Source organism: Bactrocera dorsalis, chromosome 4 (assembly GCF_023373825.1).
Source record: "Bactrocera dorsalis isolate Fly_Bdor chromosome 4, ASM2337382v1, whole genome shotgun sequence".
Classification (NCBI taxonomy): Eukaryota; Metazoa; Arthropoda; class Insecta; order Diptera; family Tephritidae; genus Bactrocera; species Bactrocera dorsalis.
The window spans coordinates 51,272,807-51,293,385 of record NC_064306.1 but is presented as its reverse complement, the minus strand read 5'-3'; the positions used below and the strand labels follow the sequence as shown (position 1 = coordinate 51,293,385).

The 20,579-nt window shown below is 28.8% G+C and overlaps 1 protein-coding gene across 2 annotated transcripts in view; it reads left to right on the top strand.

Moving 5' to 3' along the window:
- Positions 1-18,228, top strand: part of LOC105227479 (potassium voltage-gated channel protein Shaker) — a 541,010-nt gene extending 522,782 nt beyond the window's left edge. The window contains exons 10-12 of one of the 2 annotated variants that reach the window (XM_019990734.3): positions 13,640-13,830; positions 13,962-14,222; positions 15,583-18,228. In XM_019990734.3, coding sequence (XP_019846293.2) covers positions 13,640-13,830; positions 13,962-14,215 — 445 coding nt within the window. In that variant the 3' untranslated portion in view covers positions 14,216-14,222; positions 15,583-18,228. Of the gene's footprint in view, positions 1-312; positions 9,842-13,639; positions 13,831-13,961; positions 14,223-15,582 lie in introns of those variants that run through there. The other variant, XM_049454904.1, reaches the window with a different exon arrangement.
- The last annotated feature ends 2,351 nt before the right edge of the window (positions 18,229-20,579 follow it).

The following is a 20,579-nucleotide window of genomic DNA, read 5'->3' as shown; positions in this document are numbered from 1 at the left end:
ACACACACACATAAATAAACACATACACACAAAGTGAAAGCTACAAAGAAGTTAAACAATGACAACAACAAAAATGCATTCTAACTGCGCAACTACAAAGCGACATATTTAACTGTATATTGTGTGCTTTCGTAATAGCCAATTAATTTTTCCAAAATGCGCGTGAAATATTTAACCAAAAGGATAACGCTAACGCCTTGCAAGCTAAGCTATTTTGAACACGCCACAAAAAGCTGCAATATTTTTGCTTGCGCATTTGCCGCTCACTTAGTTTTTTACATACATACAAATTTCTGTATTATTTTTTTGCAGCCGATTTTTCGTCACAATTTGTCACATCAAATCACCCGCAACAGCAACAACCAAATTATATACAAGCATAAACACATACATACACACAAACACACAAAATGATGACTGAAAATATGCAATTTTTTTAAGTTGCACTATTTGTAAATTAAATATCAAAATGTTATTGTGTACATAGGAGAAAAAATAGCTAAAAGAAAATAAAAAATAATTACATTGAAAAAAAAAAAACAAAAACAAAAAACTACCAAAGATATGTATTAAAAAATTAACTAAAGTAAGCTTAAATATATGTAAATATTAAATTTAAAAAATTAAAAAATACATAAAGACAAATTATTGATAAAAATAATTACAAAAAAAAGAAACAAGAAAATAAATAAATTCAATAACTACAATAAAATAATTTAATGCAAATATGTATGTAAAAGTAAAATGTAAATTCAACAGCTTTGAATACCGTCCACGCACTCATACGCATAGTAACACACACACACACCGACAACAAAAAACCAACTGACTATTTCGCTTAACACTTGAGGCGATTAAGCCTTTAGCTCCTATGAAAGAAAAAACAAAAATATAGTGAAATTTTGAAAAACTTTTTACGCAAACACGCAGTAGCTTGCACAGCAGTTTCTTTTTTGTTTTAATTTCTTGATTTGATTTTTTTTTTCGAAAAGTTCGCACACACAAAAACCGAAATGACGCTTTGTAGTTCGCTGGAGTCGCAAATATCTACGCGTGCTTTATTGAACGAGTAACGGTTGTTCTGTTGCTGAAGTAGAGTTGATTTCACAGAGCTCACGCGCACATGTGCTTTTTTCTTAAAGTATGCAAATCAAAAAATACTCTTCTTTATTACTGATCTTTTTTAATATACAAGTACATACGATTTGATACGACTGTGTTCAAAATGTGAGGTGAATTTGTTTATAAAACATTAAATCTTTATTTATTATTCTAAATCAATTTCGTCCCACACTTTTGCCCACGCTTTTTCCAGTTCTCGAAACAGTCGGAAAGTATTTTTCCCGTGCAGCCTTCAGAACCTTCGATTTGGCTTTTATCTCCTCAAGCGTGTCAAAAATGCGTCCCGCTTTGGCCATTTGAATTTATTAAATAGCTATAAGTCCCGCGGAGCCAAATCAATCGAATACGGTGGTTGCGGAGCGAAACGGGTTGATTTGAGGCATAGCGCGTTTTAGCGATCTTAACACCAAAGGAGACTTAGGCCGTTTGACACACAAAACAAAATAGTTTCGGCTGTGCCAAAGATACTCAAACACTATCTGCCAATTGTCAGATTTTCAAGCACCAAAGCTTTGATTTTTTTGACCTAGCCCATTTTTGATACACAGAGATAATACTATCAGAAAAGAATTCTCTCCAAATTTCAATATCATATCTCTCACTTTGATCGATGTCTTTGGTAAGAAGTCAACTATAGGATCTGGGCTATTTTCTACGCTAATAAAAACAAGAAGATAGGCTCAGGGACTTCGCTTGGCAATTGTTATATAAAAACCTGTCAACTTTGAAAAAACAATTGAGCCTGCCTTCATGATGCCCAAAGTTTTAAATGACACTTTCAGCTTACTTTTTGACACACACAGTAGTATTCTCAGTAAATCTGCTAAAAAATATTGACGCCCTTATTACGTAAGGTAACTGTGGTATAGTTTTTGGTTTACTTTCTCCTAATATTGCTTACATTTGTTCAAGAATTCATAGTAAATCAAGACATATATAAAATAGTTTAAAAAATTTAGAGTTTTGATTAATTAATCAGAAGAAAATGTTCGTAAAGAAATTATTTTAGCACTGGTGGTGATAATTGTTAGGCTTCTTTTATTTATTCATCCCTTGAAATAATAGCTCAATGCCAATCTTTCCAAAAACTATTGGAATGTTTGCCCAAGTCCTTATCGGCTTATATAACTATCTTTACATGCTCTTCAGTCCATTTCCGTAACAACCTTTTACTGAATTTTGAAGGCTTTTTCTTTCAAAATTGCATTGACACGAAATTATGTCCGACTTGACATATTCTTTATTGGAGGAATTCCCGAGTAAAAATTAAAATTATAGACTTTTTTCTAATGAGCAGACAGCGTCAAAACTCAGGCTGTGTCATTGGTTAGAAAAATTCTTACAAAATTCCATATTTTGCGGAAGGCAATAGGTGGTCAAATGTTCAAATAATGGATAATTCCACAGAGAACATCTTTTTTTAAGACGACGATTTTCTAAATTATAGATCGTTAGTAAATCTACTATGCTATCATTTATTTTCTAAGTTGTTGATTATTAATATAATAGATCTACTTTTCTATATATTATTTTCTCACTTTTATAGCTCTGAGATCGTATATCACATGCCACAAAATTGTAAATGCTTTTATGTTTTATCAATCTTTATACGATATGGTATAAGATACAATGTACTTTCGTCTCTATGGCTTTCTCTGTCAACCCATTACGTTCGTACCTTAAAGCTTCCATTTATTTTTGTTCAGAAATGTGAAAGCTGCTTTAGAGCTTTCACTGCGGAAATCACATTGTACGATACCAAAGTTCAAGCTTAAAACTTACTAAAGTTCTCTCATCCAGTTTCGTAGTTTGAAAAGGAATTGGAAATTTTAAGCACATTTGAGATTCTTGGCACTCAAACCAGAAAACAATTTACTTGTCGTTTACTGTTTTGAAAATTTGGTTGTATTTTGCTATTCCGGCAGATTTTCTCCTTCTTATTAAGTAATAATTTTAATTGCTTAATCAATCTTTATTCAGCGGACTGCCATCTCGTTCAGTAATAGCCCTCGCTTCAACTCTAACGACTTACTGTAAATATTTACAGCTGATATTACGAAAAAAACAATATTTAAAATTACAAACCAATGAAAGTAATAATAATCAACACGTAACAAAAACAAACACAAACACTTTGTACAAATATAAAACAGTTTTATTAGAAATAGTAGAATTACGCTGAAAAGGATACGTATGGCTAGGCGCTTAAAACAGTTAAAAAAGCAAGCACGTGGTAGCTAGTGATTAGAAACAGGGCATATAAGGCGTGCAGCTAGCTTTTAGTGCGTTTTGGAGATGTTTCGGTTTAATTTTTTTCAACTAAGTAAGATGACTGCTTTTCAAATTCTGCATATCACAAAATTAGTTCAAATGCGTCTTAAAGTTTAAGCTGCGAAAATTGAAGTTAGAGCACAGAATTTTAGTAAGAAAAATACTCGAAAAAATTTATCAGCCTGAACTGTTCTAGACATTTACCAAAACTGACTGTCTGTATCTTCCTTAAGCCGCAGCAAAGCGTCGCCTCTCCAACTAAGCTCCCTTCCCCACACCCTAACTGCATTCATTTGTTGTTCGATAGTATGTCTCTTGAGCGAGTTATGCAACATACAAAGCTTAACTAAATGTTTAAATTTGGAATAAATGTGTTCAAAAAATATAATTATAAACATATAACAAAACTAATTAAATGAGTAAATAGCGAAATATTAAAAAAAATTACAAAATAATAATTTAAAGTAAAACAAAATAAGTTGCGATGTGAAGTTGAAAATTTTTCTTATGTGTACCAAAAACCAAAAAAACAACAAAAAATAATTTCAAAAAAAAAAAAAGTAATGGAAAATGTAATGAAATTTAATAGTGTGAACGTGTAAAAATTGTTAGATATGTATTGTAAATAGTTAAGAGGTAAACAAAAGCAAATGTGAGTAAGTAATTAAATTAATTTACGCCATACAAATGTAATATATTGAATGCAAATAAGAAAGAATGGAGAATAAAAATTTATTTATGAAATGAAACAAACAAAACAAAAGCATATGAATTTCATTTAAGAATTAATAATAATTAAAAAAATAAAAACGTAAAAAATTGTAAAAAGTTAATTGAATTTAGTCTAGTTTAGTTGTTAGTGTAAACGTACGTAATTAATTTAAGTTGTACTAGGTTCTTGGAATTGTGTAAATTTTTGTACATTTAATTAAAAAATTAATTAATTTAGCTAGCTAGTGGCTTAGTGCAAAGTTAGCGTAAAAAATTTGAAAAAGTTTCAATTGAATTTATATAAAAATGATCTTATCCATTATTTATTGCATTAATAGTTAATTAAATAGCTCATTTTTGTTTTGTATCAACGATTATACGTATGTATGTATGTATCACCAGCTGTTGATTATTATTTAATGTTTTTTACCAACGAAAATAGCATAGCGCAATAGTGATTGAAATAAATTGTGAGATATCACATATACATACATACTTTGGGTTTTTGTTTTATTATTATTATTTTAAAGCTTAGAGTATTGAGTTTTAAGTAGCGTTTTTATTCAGTACTTGGACTTGTATTTTTAGTTATTTTTATTTAAAATTGTTTATCTATTTATTTATTTATTTTTTTATTTTATTATTTTTTTTTTGTTTAATTTGTTGAGAGTTTATTAGTTGTAAACTATATTGTGCATTTAGTTTAGTTTAATAATTACTTGTTTTAATATACATTTTGTAAATTATTTAATATATTAATTAATACTCTTTTTAAAGCTTAATCAAACCTCAGAAATTAAAAAAGTGTAATTTTCGCCTAATCGACTTTTACGAAAGTATAGTGCAGTCGGATTCACGACTTTGCCATCACTTGATAAAATTAAAAAATGAACACTTATTCTGAATAGCAACATTGTGCAACATTTATATTCATTGCATTGTTTATATATGCACTTATATACTTTTGATTTTTTTGTCAAAAATAATAATATGTAAACTCCAATATTGGAAATACTTGTTGCTCAAATGTTTAAAGAATATTTTGTGCAACATTTGTATAGATATTGCAAAAAATAATAAAAAGCTGCTAAGATATTCGAATATAATCGCCATTATATGGGAATGTTGCAGGAATATGTTGCGCAACATTTGTGTTGATGTTGCCAAAAATAATTAAAAGTGACTAGGCGATTAAAATGTAAACTCGAACCGATGTTGCAAGAACATGATGCTAAAATATGTTGCACAACATTTTTGTTGGTGTTGTCAAGAGTAATTAAAAACGGTGGCGCTATTCAAATGTAAACTCCAAAAAATATTACAAGAACTTGTTCCCAAAATATCGCAACATTTATGTTGATATATTGAATTGCTTTTGTATTTGTAGTGATAAAAGTGGTTAACGGAAATCTTAATCAATAACCAATTTGATCACTACAAATGCAAAAGCTATTCTAATATCAACATAAATGTTAAATGTCGATGTTTCCATTCACATTGTTTGAGCCGTGAGTTTCCTGTACTGACTGTTGCTTTTATTGCGCAACATTTTGTTGACCAATATTATCACCGTTTGACAACAACGAATAGCCACTTTCATGTTAAAATTTATGCTCATAAAACTATTTTTATTTTTATCTCCTAGCAACATTATACGAACTTGCAACAATTATATTCGAAACATTTTGCCAGCAACATTTGGTTTCTAAATAATTGCGTTGTATAATTATATTATATGTAAATCCATAGTATTTCATATTTTGTTATTATATAAACCACTTAAAAATTTTAGTTTCAAATGTTGCGCAACATGTTTGTGTAAATTACCCAAATTGCTGCCAATTTCATTAAATGGAAACTCGGCCTGCAATATTTCTAAACTAAAGCTGCTAACAAACATTTTTTTTATTTTCAGTCTGATTTTTTTATATATTTATATTTTTATTTTTTTTATATTTGACTAAATAGGCAAATTGTACGCTTGCTTTGCTCTCATAAGTTAATAAAAGCTTTTAGTTTATATTTCGTATAAATTTTATTCATATATTTTAGCGTAGCTCCATATTTTTGAACATTTATTTTTCATAATTAATAATTTTTGCTTAAATTAATTGCCGTCCAAAATTTTTTGTTATGTGTAGAAAGGCATAGCAAAATAGCTACCCTCAAACTACCCAAAACTTACTCAGTATTTAGTTAAAAAAAATTTTAGGTACTCGTAGTAATTTGTGTGATTTCTTTAAAATTTTAGTTACTCTTTAAAACATATCAGTTGAAAGAATATATAATATTAATAGAAATTATTGAAAACGACGTTCATAAGTATACTAATATAATTAAAAAATGCAAGAAACGCTTAGTAAAATTAAATTTTTTAGTGTCTAATGTTGAAAATTAAAAGTAATTATTATAGAAACATATATATAAATTATATGTAAATGAAGTATTTCCAAAATTTGCGCATAGATTTGTATTTTTCCAATTAATGCTCCCGATTATGATTAGAAAGACCCTTACTACAGTCGCACTTAGAAAATTACAACAAACTTGAAAGTTGTATGTATGTAGTAAAGCACGTTTGAGTTATACGCATACATACAAACTATTCATTCATGCATATGCATTAGTGCGTAGAACGTTAAACGTAAGGCATATGTACCTATTTAACATACGTACGAAGTTAGTAAGCGAAGTCGCGCACGCCGTCGCAAGCGAGATTGTTAGACGACAGTAGTGAAGTAATTTGCTTGAAAAATATATAAACGATTTTTTGTTATTCATTTATATAAGTATCTTTTGAACTTAATTTTAATTAGTACTTTTTAATTAATATTTATTTTGTAATAAAAAACATTTTTGTTCGGAACCCTTTCGAATTTCTGCATTCATCGAGCTGTATTTTAATTTGAGCTAAATACTCCTTATATCAGTGTACTAAGTCAATATCAGTAGGCAGAAAAAGTTCAATTAAACAGTAGAGTTTTTTATTTTCCAATGATATTTGCACTAAAATTTTCAAATATTTCATCTTCTTATGCTTTATGCTGAAAGCAACTTCTTCAAGCTTTACTAACACAATTTTCAAATAGTGAAAGTTTAGTTCTCCAATCAAATTCGAAGCTATTTTCCTTTTAAGATTTCTTTTTGTCTAATGTAATTTTTTAAAATTCTCTAACTTGTAAGCCTGCGTTTGCTGGGCTCTTTGAAGCCAGCCATCGTACTGTTCATTTTATGCACTTGACGATTTTCGTTTGTTAAAAGCTCACACTTTGTTGCTTTTTTCATGAATTCTTAGCCAAAAACAATGCTGAAACGATGCGCCAACTTTCATATTCGGCAGACATGTTCTCCGTAAGACTTTTTGTTATTATTATTAATAAAGCGAACCTTAAAGTGCCGTCGGTTTCCAACCATAGATGCTGAAAAAGTTTAATTCCATTCCAAAAATTTAGTCTAATATTTTACTATATTTTACGTACTCTGCTGCTCACATTTCATCTTAATTATATATAAAAGATTTCGATTTTGAAGTTGCTTATACCTTTTATGATACGGGGATTTTCAGCTATTTCCTATAAATTCTTGAGGGTCACGAATACTAATTTGAATTTTTTACGATTTATAGTTTTTCTGCTTATTTCCAATTTTTTATTAGTTATTTATATATTTTTTATCAAATTATAGAACCCATTGTAGTTTTTAACGATTTTTCTAATCAAATTAGTAAAAACTAATATGAGTTATTTAGTTGTTTTTATAATAGTTAGATCATTATTGTTTGACTAAATGAATTAAACATATCGCTAATAATATTATCAATGAAATTGAACGAATTATCTAAAACCAGGTCTTTCACTCTTCCCTCTCTTTCGCTCTCGTGCTCTTCTATCTCTACAACTGCATTATATTTGAGCTTTTTAAAAGCTTCGAAATGCAAACAACCAAGTTAAAAGAATTCTGACGAACTAAAAACTGACTTTTCCGCTTTTATGCCTAAAGAAAACTCCAATAGATAATTTAATAGGCTTGCTGGAGCAGAACATAGCAAAGCAGAAACGAAAGAAATATTTTAATAAAAATTCAAAATACTAAAATTTCTTTTGATAAAAAGACTGGAAATAGAAAAATTACATATGTATATTAAAAATACTAATTAAATAGCATAAAACATTTAAATTGGAAAATGCAAAAATTGATATGTTGAAGTTATTTTTTCATAACTTTTTTTTCAAATTTTTTTTTTTCAAAAAATTTCTTTTTCATACTATTTTTTCAAAACTTTGTTTTTCAAAATTTGTTCTTTTTTTAATTATTTTTTACATTGTCTACAAACCAGCATTGGCTTCAAGTTTGCGAAAACTTAGCTAATTTTTTGCAAATTAAAAATATAAAAATGGCTTAAGTCGCCTTTACAAATATTTGAAAGAGTGTATTCAATGCGAGTATAAATTTGTTACTATTAAAGTAAATTTTTTTATAATTTATTATAAAATGATTATATATCGGATATTATATCAGACAGGGATTTTCAATTTTTTTTTTGCGTTGCTCTGCATTTTAGGTGACGATATGTAGTTACTCTGTTTTTTTTTCATTTAAAAAATATTTATTTTTTTTTGTTTTTGAACTGATTTTTTTTTTGAAAAATTGTTCACATATATTAAAGGTGTGTACCCAGAAATTAAATTTAGAAGCATTGCTTTACGAATATTTCTAAAATCCAACTTAAGTTAGTTTAAACTCAGCGTCTGAGACGCGAATTGCTAATTAAAAAATTAAAAAAAAAATAAGAAACATAAAGATAAAATTTGCATTAAAAATATTATTATATATATGTAAAATTGAAAATGAAATTAAAAAGAAAATATTGTAAGTAAATAATATGCATTATCCTTTGTTAAATATGATTAGTTAGCGAACCAAATGCAACATACATAATTATATACAAGTATTAAATACTCGTAAGCTACCTTGAACGCAATTTGCCACATAGAGTATAAATAGAAATATTTGAACAAATAATAAATGAAAAAAAAAATAACAAAAATAAATTGCGCCAGCCTGATAACTTTAAATACGAAAGAACAAGCAACGTAAATACGCTAATAATTGAAAATTAAAATAGAAAACAAAAAATGCAGTTCAAACAAAATAATAAACGCCAGTAATACTTTAAATTCTAAACGTACACACACAAGCAAAATTAAAAAAAAAATTAAATTAAACTACTAGCAGAAAATATGTCAAAAATTAATAAAACAAAAACACAAGCCAATACATTTATAATTAATAATTTTTAATTTTCAATTACGATTATTACTTAATTATGCTTGAAAAGAAAAACAAAATTATATAATTAAAACCAAATGAAAAAAATACTAAGAAAATTAAAATTAAAAAAAAAATTAAACAAAGTTGTTAAGCATTAAAATGTTTTATAAACGTTATGAACAATTAATTAAATTATAAGTGAAAATCAATTAACAATAAAAAAAATACGAAAAACAAATAAAAACCAAGAAAAAACACAAAACGCTGCGTAATTCGAGATGTTAAAGCATAAATAAATAATTGAAAAAACAAAATACACATAAAACGCTAAAACACAAACAACAAAAAATTAATTTAGCGAAAAATATATTAAAAATATGAACATTTCATAGAAACCAAAGCAAAAGAAAAAAAATACAAAAATTATAAATTGATAAATAATTAATAAACAAAATACAAAGAAGAAGCATCTCTATCCTCTATTATTCTTATTATTACTGATGCATTATTATTATTATTATGATTATTACTATATGAAATAATTATTGATAATTAGCAAAGAAAAAAATCATAATATAGAGCAAAAAATTATTTAAAAAATGCAAAGCGCCGAAAAATAGTTTAACAAAACAATAAATAGAAAGACAAAACAAAAAAAAATAAAATAAAAGCAGAAAAAGTAATAAAATTATGAGAAAAAATTAATGCACTGCTGTTTTTTCATAAATCTATACAACAAAAAATTTAGCATTAATTTATTTTTAAGTAATTCGCAGTACATATATTGTGTTTTGTTTTTAGTTTTTTTTTTTTAATCTATCAATCAATCAATCAATTGATTAGATACATATGTAAAAAAGCGCTGCCATTTAAAAACTCCTCAATGCATTATAAAATATTTTAATGCAATCTTTACTGGGTATATTAAAAAAAAGTCTACCAAACCACCTTTGTTTTGGATCCCACAGCAAACAGTATAACTATAAAGCTGACCAAAGCTGTCCAAAGCTCTTCAAAATTGTCCAAAACTATTCAAAGCTGTCCAAAGCTTAACTGTGTCAGCCAATCAGACTAGCTATCAAAGGCCTTTTATTCAACATATTTTCCTTCCAAAAGGATTTTAGAGGAACTCAAGTCAGCTACACTATTAAAACGTGTAATATACTGTATGTACATATATCCTCTTTGGTCATGTCACTATTTCTAAATGGCAGAATTACAAATTAGAAATCCTTCTCATAGTTCTACCATAGAAGAAAGCTACACATTCGTTGTTAAATATCTTTTATATAAATTCCAAGCTTTGGAAGTCGATGAAAGCTACACAACTTGGTTTCGTTTTTAAACAACTGTTTCATAAATTCCACGCTTAGGAAGTCTTTAATTTTTTTTTATAAAAAGCGATTTCTGTAAATAATTATTTTAAATGTAGAGTTGCAAAAAATTGTAAAAAGTTGCAATTGTAAAAAAATTTAAAAAATATGTTAAAATGTGTTTAAGACTTTCATATAGCCTCTCAGTAAAGTAATTTGTTCATACTTGCTAACATTACCCTCGTTTTGTAGATTACAAATTTCAATTTTCGTAAGCTTTTAGAAAGTCTTTCGAACCCTCACTCATTTCTAAGAAAAATAATTATATTTTTTTTTAAGCGAAAACAAAATTTTATAAATAGATAATACTGGGTTTCAAACTTTCAGAGTATAAGACTTCATTAGTTATTTAACTCGTAATTCAAAATGTTGTTCTAAAAAATATTATTAAAAAAAAATACATTTTAAACCAAGTGTCAAACTATTTTTTTAGCTGATGCTATGTGAAAAAGCTCACCTAAAGCTTTCATTATATAATTTAATTAACACATGATAATTCAAAGCTAATCCTACGTGGAAAAAGCTCACATAAAGCTTTCCTGTATAAAGCTTTTGGAGTATTCTAGTCTAGAATTAAAAATAATTCTATTTTATTTTATACTTTAACTATTCAAAAATATGTTTACCAAAGGATACTCACGATTTCTCAGGTTCCACTGAATCTATTTTTTTCTGAAATTTTTAAAAAGTCCTCTTTGTAAACTTATCTAAATCTGAAAACATCCACACCCTCAATTAGAAATTTTTACTAATCGCTGGTTGATTTTAAAATCGAAATAGTTAAAAAAAGTGGTAAACAGATTTCCAACTTTTCCACAGAACCAGACATTGTGACGATACTCTACATTAATAATTTTTGAGTTCGCAATCATAGGCATGGTCACGTGTCAATTATGAAGCCCTTTGCCTTGTTTTACCTCAAAAATTACCTGAAATTCATGCCTCTAGATTAGTTTGAACTATGAAACTTGCTAAGCTTAAAGCTTACTTATCTATAATGAGTTTTTCAAGCTGCTAACTGAAAGCTCTACATTTGTACGTAATATTTATTAAAAACTTAGCATAACTAGGTTAAAATATTTATTTAGTTTATATTGTAAAAACTTAAAAAATACATTTTTTGATTTTATTTTTAACTTTTTTTCTAATATAAAGTATATGCGAGTGCTGTAAATTCTAGTGTAATGTGTACTTTAGTTTTAAATCCGTAGCGTAAGTTATGTGGTTGATTGCCAGATTTCGTGATCTCATAAATTGTAAATACGTAAATGTGTGAATGTGGTAAGTAAAGTAAATTATCAACATATTGTTCTGTTGTTTGTTGTCTGGAAAAATTGCGCAATCGTTCAATTTTTCGCAACTTGCAAATGTGAAATTATTTTCCTTCTCAATAACTACTACTACTTCTTGATGTGTGTCTGTGTATGATTATTGTCTTCACAATGATTACATTGCCCATTAAATGTATTGTATTTCTTGATTTCTTTAATTCTCTCTTACTTTACTTACTATACATTTCTTCTTCTTCCGTTAGATATGTATATTTTATATGTAAATCACAATTCAACAATTCAATTATGCGTTTCATTATTTTGATGTATTTTCTTATTTATATTTTTATTTTTATGTTTAACAACAAATATTTCTTTGTTAGAATTTCTTCCTTACTGACTATACTATATACTTGTATTTGCATGTTATGATTCGGTAATTTGCGTGCAATTTTCTTATTACTTAACGGAAGCGTATTCAAGAGAGTTAAGCACGTTGCGTATTTTTATGCACTAACAAAATAAACAGTAACTGTAATAACAATAATTTTTATAAAAAAAAAAATTATTAAATAAATACAACAACAACAGCTGCTGAGATGGCCAACAAGCGCTACACTAAATTTTAGTTAACCCTTAAATAAACGCAAAATTTGTATGTAAGTTTTAACAATTTTTAAAATACTCGTATATTTGAAAAAAAACGAACATTTCTATGTAGCCACATTAGCATTCTACTTTAACCCAGAAAACTCACACAACATACCTATTTAATAAACGATTGATTTTGAACTCACCTAACCTCGAAAAGTATATATTGTATGCGCTCATACTCATTATTATTATTGTTGTTGAAAGTCCCATCTGACGCGCTCTCCGCCGCCTGCCACTCATACAAATTAGTACAAAAATTAACCTAAACGGTTTTACCGTTATCGCTCGTGTTAACTATATGCATTTCCGAATTAGTCCAACTCATCAACTTACTCAGATATACATAAGCATCAATACTCAATCTAAAACATGCTCATTTCCGACATCTACAATACTTGTCGTACTCATTTATCATGCGCTTAAATCGTAAATATACTCATGTAGTATTCATTAGTAAACTCATTTGTCGTTCTGCTCCACTCTAACTACTTATGTCGCTCTCTTTCTCTACCATCTACCTAAAACACTCTATATTGAAACACGTTCTATCTCATTTCCATATTCATAACCCCAAACCATTTTAGTAAACGTAAAAGTTCGTAGTATCTCACTTGCTCACGTGTTATTAGCGTAAAATTCATTTTGCTTTAACAGTTACTCTTCTAAGTTACGAAAAATCAGTGTCTAAAAACTTTACTCTCAATTTAGCGTATTGTACTATGCAATAGCCTTTCTCTACTTAAACTAAAAGAGTCAATTTGAGTTTCTAATATAAACTTTGCTCTCTCAACCTCTTCCAATGAAATCTAATAAATAAATAATAAAATATAAAATATAAATATACAATGAAATATAAAATTAATAAACTAAAAATTAAAACCTAAATAATAATATGAAAAACACCGTTGAATTGAAAAAATTCGAAAATTTTACCCACAACGCAACTCCACTCAACTCCGAAAACAGTCCCGTCGGGTTCTGGGGCAAAATTGTTGGTTCGCTGTGTGTGATCGCTGGTGTATTGACCATCGCACTGCCCGTCCCTGTAATCGTCAGCAATTTCAATTACTTCTATCATCGCGAAACCGATCAGGAAGAGATGCAGAGTCAAAATTTCAATCACGTCACAAGTTGTTCATATTTACCTGGTGCATTGGGTGAGTCCTATTGACAATTATATTAATAATATAATTTTAGTTGAACCCCATACATATGTATATTAAGTTAATGATTTTGTTCTCCTAACCCATGAATATTTGTAATTCTCATCAACCTTACACACTTGCAGGCCAACATATGAAGAAGTCTTCTATGTCCGAATCATCATCTGATATAATGGATTTAGATGATGGCATCGATGCTACATCAGGTTTGACTGATCATCCTGGCCGACATTTAGCTCCATTTTTGCGAGCACAGCAATCATTCGAAAAGCAACAATTACAATTGCAACAACAACAGAATGGCTTGCGTGGCCAAACAAATACACTGCAACTGCGTCACAATAGTGCCATGGCCGTCAGCATTGAAACTGACGTCTGACTACTGGGTAAGTGCAAAATTTGAAAATATTACCAAACATTTTTGTGATACAAAAAGCTTACACTCACACATACATACACTTCATAATCATAATTGCTTTAAAACCATGACCGTGATGATCTTCTTTGTCATAAAAAAAAATGTGGACTCTAGAACTAGTTATTTTATAAAAACAGATATAATTTTTAAGGTTTCCAAATTGGGAACATCAAGTACGCGATTAATAATGACGTCAAAAACTGTATACACCAATATTAATTAAATATTAGAGGGTCAAAAAAGGTAATTTTCTATATTCTGACGACCAAGTAAAGGCGGTATCATCAGGGCGGAGAAAACTTCTTCACCCTGCCAGCTAGGACGCAGCCCCGGATTCAGGCTTGGATACAGGAGGTTATTCCCCTTACTGATCTTCAGATCACAGCAACCAATGAGACCCTTTGTTTCACTTAGGAACTTGGTGGAAAATTTATATACCTATGTATGTATTTGATGCATTAGGTGTCTTATTCCTATTTAATTTTCTCGGTAGTGCGATCTCCCGGTTTTCTGAGTGTATTTTTGTCATATTCAACGAAACAACATCTTTATGAAAGTCCATAGAAAGAAATCCGCACACGGAGATGATAGTACTGACTTGTTGTAGAAAGAAATTCTACATTCTATTCCGTAAAACATGTTTGCAGAGTATCTGATCCCCTTAAGATCTTCGGGCCCGGAAGGAATTGTCCCAAATCCTTTTCTTTCTATCCTTCATTACCTACATGTATTGGAAGTCTACGGTATTTGATGTCCACGATATTTTGTGAGGACAAACCATACAAAAGAATTAAATTTTTAAAAGCTACATAAAATCAGATTCCCTTAATAAGTAATAGTCACACTACCGATCCACTCGAGAACGCTTAACTTCTACAAAATAATATTTGAAATTTTGAGCAATTGTTTTTTTTTAGTGAAACAAATTTTTATGGGTTTTTTAGTGACCTACGAAAGCCATACCTTGATCACGTGACATAGAACCTTGCGATGAGACCTTAAGTTCCTTGATTAAAATAATTTTCAATTCACAAATTTTCACTAGCCTCCATAACTTTTAATAGCTGTGATAAAAGTGCTCTAGGCTTACAGTGGTCTACATTCGAATCAAAAAAAATTGTACCACCCTGAGACACTTAGTTTGCCTAGCGGTAGACATAGAAATCTATTAAGCTCAGGGTAACATGTCATTTACAGTAATAAGTGCTTACCAATCGCATTCATTCAATGTAATCATTCACCATTTCAAATAAAATCCAACAAATGTTATAGACACTTGCTTATTGCATAAGAAATCTTACTAAAAAATACGTTTTTCAACCAACCAGTAAAACACTTGGAAAACGGCCTCAATTGGCAACGTGAAAAGCTGCGTTGGATGCCAGAAACGTCATCGAAAGCGGTCTAAATCCGCTTCAGTGCAAAATGAAGAATCACTGCGGTTGATGAGTAAGCAAATGTTGCAAACGGTATAAACTGAAAATAAGTAAGGAAACCAAAAACACAAAAAAAGAAGAAACAACAAAAACCCAAAGTTAGCTCATTGTTAACAATGAAAATACAAAAAGCGAATAATTTTTTTAGAACACATTTAGAAAATATCATATTTAGCTACAGAAAATTAACTAAAATGCAAACAAACAACAAGCAGTATAAGAATTATAAAAACAAAAACAAAACAAAAAATTGTAACGAAAAAATTATTAAATGGGAACAAACTATTATAGATTTAATTTTTTTGTGTATTAGCGGCGATATTAGTAAATCAAAACAAACTAACAACAATATGTATAGCGAAATTCATCGAAATAAAGTCATTAACATTTTTATTTCATTTTTTTTCAGTCAAATTTTATTTTATTATTTACTGAATAATTTTTTAATAGCAAAATATTAAACTTACATTGAAAACATACAAACAGTTGTGTGGAGTGTGCTGCTAATTAATTTTTCTTATTTAATTTTAATATTATCGTGTATAGAAATTGTTATAAGGACTAGCGCCAAAAATATGGTATATTTCAAAGCAAGCCCAATAAGCATCATAAAAATGGCACAAAAGCAGCTTAAAGCGTGTTAACTTAGCCTTAGGGTCGAACGGAAAAAAGTTAAAATTGGCAACAGTGTATGCTATGTGTAAAAACTCATTTGTTTAAAGTTATGTTTTTAAGAATAAATGTTTGGTAAAAAGACCCCACTGGGTCTTGCTGAGTTTATTATAACATATAAAGGTCTTCGATAACTTTCACATTTTTTTGTGTTAAAGTTCTTTCAGAACAACGAGATACTGCACTAAACAGTTTCTTTGAAAAATAAATCTTACCATTTTCATACCCTGTAACACCCAGAAAGAAATATCGGTGATCTTTTCTCCCCAAAAAGCTGTTCTTTCGTTGGAACCACCGATATCGGATCACTGTTTCAAGTCAAAACTCAAACAGGATGATCAACAGGTTCAGTCAGGTTTTGTATGTGTAACCTTTTTATTTGACAAGATATCTTTACGAATTTTAGCACAAGCTAATATTCCTAGCAGCGCTATAGTCTTCGAGGAAACTGTTCAGATCGAAGTAATATAGCATATAGCTGCCATGCGATTGACCAATCGAACTCGAGTCCTTGTACGAAAACCTTTTTTTATATGCCATGGTATTATCATGAAATTTGATACTGATTATAATCCAAGATTTCGCTACAAACTGCAAAGAAATTGTACAGAGCGGAGTACTATAGCATAAAGCTGACATAGAAACTGAACAATCGAACTGATCATGTGCTTGCATGGAAAACTTTTTCATTTGACGAGGTTTCTTCAACAAATTTGGCATAAATTATTATCCAAGGCTTTTCCACAATGTCCGAACATATTGTTCAGGTCAGACCACTGTACTTGTAGTTTATAGCGGGTATACAAACAAAATGATCAAAATCAGATATTTTTATACCCTTTATGCCAATAATGTTTCTATTATAGCTTCGCTGCAACAGATGTTAACTTTTTTCTTGTTTTATTATCATTTTAAAACTTATGGTCCTCATTTCGCAAAGCTCTAAACTTGTTCGTATGTTTTCTAAGTAATTTTTTCTCTCAACAAAGGTTATTAACTATTATAAATAGCATTAACACATTTCAGCCAGTTACCCACACACTCACACACTCACATATAGACCACACAAAATCATGCATACAGCCATAAATACCATAAATTAATCAATAAAACTGCCGTTATGTTTAAAATATAAAATAAAATACAATGAAATACAAACAAACTGCTCGTACTCGTACATACAACAACAAATAATAAAATATAGAATCAAAATAATGTAACAAAGCCTAATAAATAGATAAATTGCCGAAAGAAAAACAAAAACCAAAACACAAAGCGTAAATTTCAATGCCACAATAATGAAATCTTCTTTTGTAAATACAAAAACAATAAATTATTGCAATACAAATCTAATAGTCAACTGCAACAAACGCTACTAAAAAATTAACAAACAGAAAATAAAAACCAAAAAAGCAAAAAAAAAGTATCAGCAAACTTGTAAATTATATAAAACTACTACAATTATAGCCAACATAGTTTTTTTTGTAATGTTACTTTTAATTATTTTTTTTCTTCACTTTTGTTTATTTCTTAATTTGTCTTTAATATTTCATAAAGTAGTTTAGTACTTAGTACTTAGTAAATGCGTTTATTGTTGACTTTTAGCAAAAATATATATTAAAATCTTCCAAAACTATAATTAAATTAGAATGCGTAGTGTATATGTATGAGTGTATAGCATTATCCGAAGCTCTTATGTAACTCTTCCACTATTATATATGTATGTATGTATGTATAAAAAGGTTAGTATCTAATCAGATGCTGCCTACTAAATGTTTGTGTTCATGCTGTAAGTTTAGTTTAAAAAATATTATAAAATATATGTGTTTGTGACTGTTGAATTATTGCTGGAGTTCGCCCTTAGAATCTCATAAAAAAATTATTTTCAAGAGTTTATTTATTTCATTTTATTTTTAATTTTTTTTTATTTTTTTCTTCAAACATAAAATAACTGCAATTACTTGTTAGATATGTCATGCCTACAATTGTTTCTAAAGTCTTCTCTTACATAAAAAAAAAATTATACCAATTTATTTCATGATCTTAAAGCTTAAGTTATTTAGACTTCTGATTAGCAAATCCATTTGCTGTTTAAGTTGAACTAAATGAGATGAACTAAAACTGGAACTTGTTCTGTAATAAAGGTATAACTAGGAGAGAGCAAATTAACCCTAAGCAGAAGGAGTTGTATGTGTTCTAGGTCCTATAAACAACATGTGTTATATGCCTGCATTCTCAATCGGACTCTTTTGTCTCGCATTATCGGACAATTTTCTTAAGATGTGCGTTCACGTAATGGCGTTCACATGAGTACAATAACGTGAGTCGACAAGTTTTCTGATTTCCCTTTCATATCACTTTTTTATGAAGGGTTCTACCTTGCGATATCAAAAAAAATATTTTTTATCTTTTTGGATATTCAGATATATATGTATATACATACAAATTTTTCTCACAACCACGAAGGTCATAAAGGCATAAAAAAATTAAGTAATCACTATGATTTTTTTTTTGTACATATGTTATGGAATATTTGCATCCGTGGTAAAATAGCTCATTTAAAAAAATAATTAGTAGCAAGAAAATAGCCTACATCGATTTTTTCTTCCTTTGAAAACCTTATAAATTTAGCATTTTCATATTTTTACTATTTTTTACTAAATTCTTACTAGCTTCATATACGTGGTGCACAAAACTATTTTTGGTTAGCTTATTTAGATCTATATTCTCTTCTTCTTAAAATATTTCTGTTATTTTATCCATATATAATAAAATATACCAAAAATAGATATTAAAAATCATATTTCCGAACGTATTGTAGCCAAGCGCAATTGCAAACATAGAAAAAATTTAAAAAATAGAAGAATGCAAAAGTGAGTGGCAGCGAAATGTTATAACAGGAACACAGAGAGTGTCACTCGAGCACGAACGGCACGGTCCGTTCGTTTTTCCTCGGCTACCAATCTGGGCGTCAAAGAATCTATGTGTGAACACAATTTCTAGTCTTTCTAGCAACTAGTGACTACTCGCGAAATTTTTTATACTCAAAAAGGGAGCTTAAACGCACTTTCAAAAACTTGAATATTGGTTTATCCTGAGCTTAAGCTTAATTTCTGCAAATACAAAAATTCACATTCTCACCTCACTAGACATAAAGTGTGCTCAAAGCGTTAGACTTTTAATTTAGTCATAAATGACAAGCAATACTATATATTTATGCCTTTTTCACACATATTCGAATCTGATCCAAGATCGTTTTTAATGCTATTTTTAAATTGCTCAAATATGATATCAAATATAGATAGTTAGTATACTTCTTTTCAATGACAACCCTCAAAAATATCTTTTTTCTAATATTATTTTCTGTTCCACCGATTAATTTTCGAATTTGCATACAAGGTTAGCTAAAAGTCTCTTACTGTGTTGATCAGGTTATATACTCTGAAATTGTTAGACATAATATATATAGTGCTTTTTGACGAAATATATTTTCCAATAAAATTCTGTGAGTTTTCAGTGAAAATTTAATTTTAAATTTTCGACGTAACCTAATTCTATTTGTTTCATGGCTAAACCTCTTTCAAATAATTTTTTTCGCAACAAGGAATTCACCAGTTTCATATTTTTGTTAAACTTCTTTGTCGAGGGTCTGCTAAGAATAATTCTTCAATATATTTTAGACCATAGTCTCAATTTTGGCCATTAATATTACATGGTATTATACGAAGAATAGAGTCCTTCTTTTCTATGGCTTCATAAAGAACTCATTTAGTAGTCCACGTGCGATCTCTCTAGATCAGCCATCTAACCTAACCTAACCTATTATAAGAATACTTCTTCCTTATATTTTAAATATTCTTACTTAAAAATATTACTTTGAATCTGCCTTACCAAAACAGCGAGGTGCCTCTGAGCCTTCTTGCAGAACGCTAAAATATCCGAAATATGTTTGCTTTTGATCTCTTTTTTCTAAATAAGGCAGAAGTATGCTTATGTGCTTTATTTAGAAAAAAAGAAATCAGAAGCTAACATATCCTATTGAGTTTAAAATATCTTCGAAACATTAAATTATTTATGGATTTATTTGATCACTGAATTTTTTTTATTTTGAGTAAAATTAATTTGGCTTCTCAAGTAAGTGAGTAAATATCAAAAATACATAAATAATAATATTTTGGATTTTTTATTTGAAAGAGATGTAACTTGTTGGATTATTT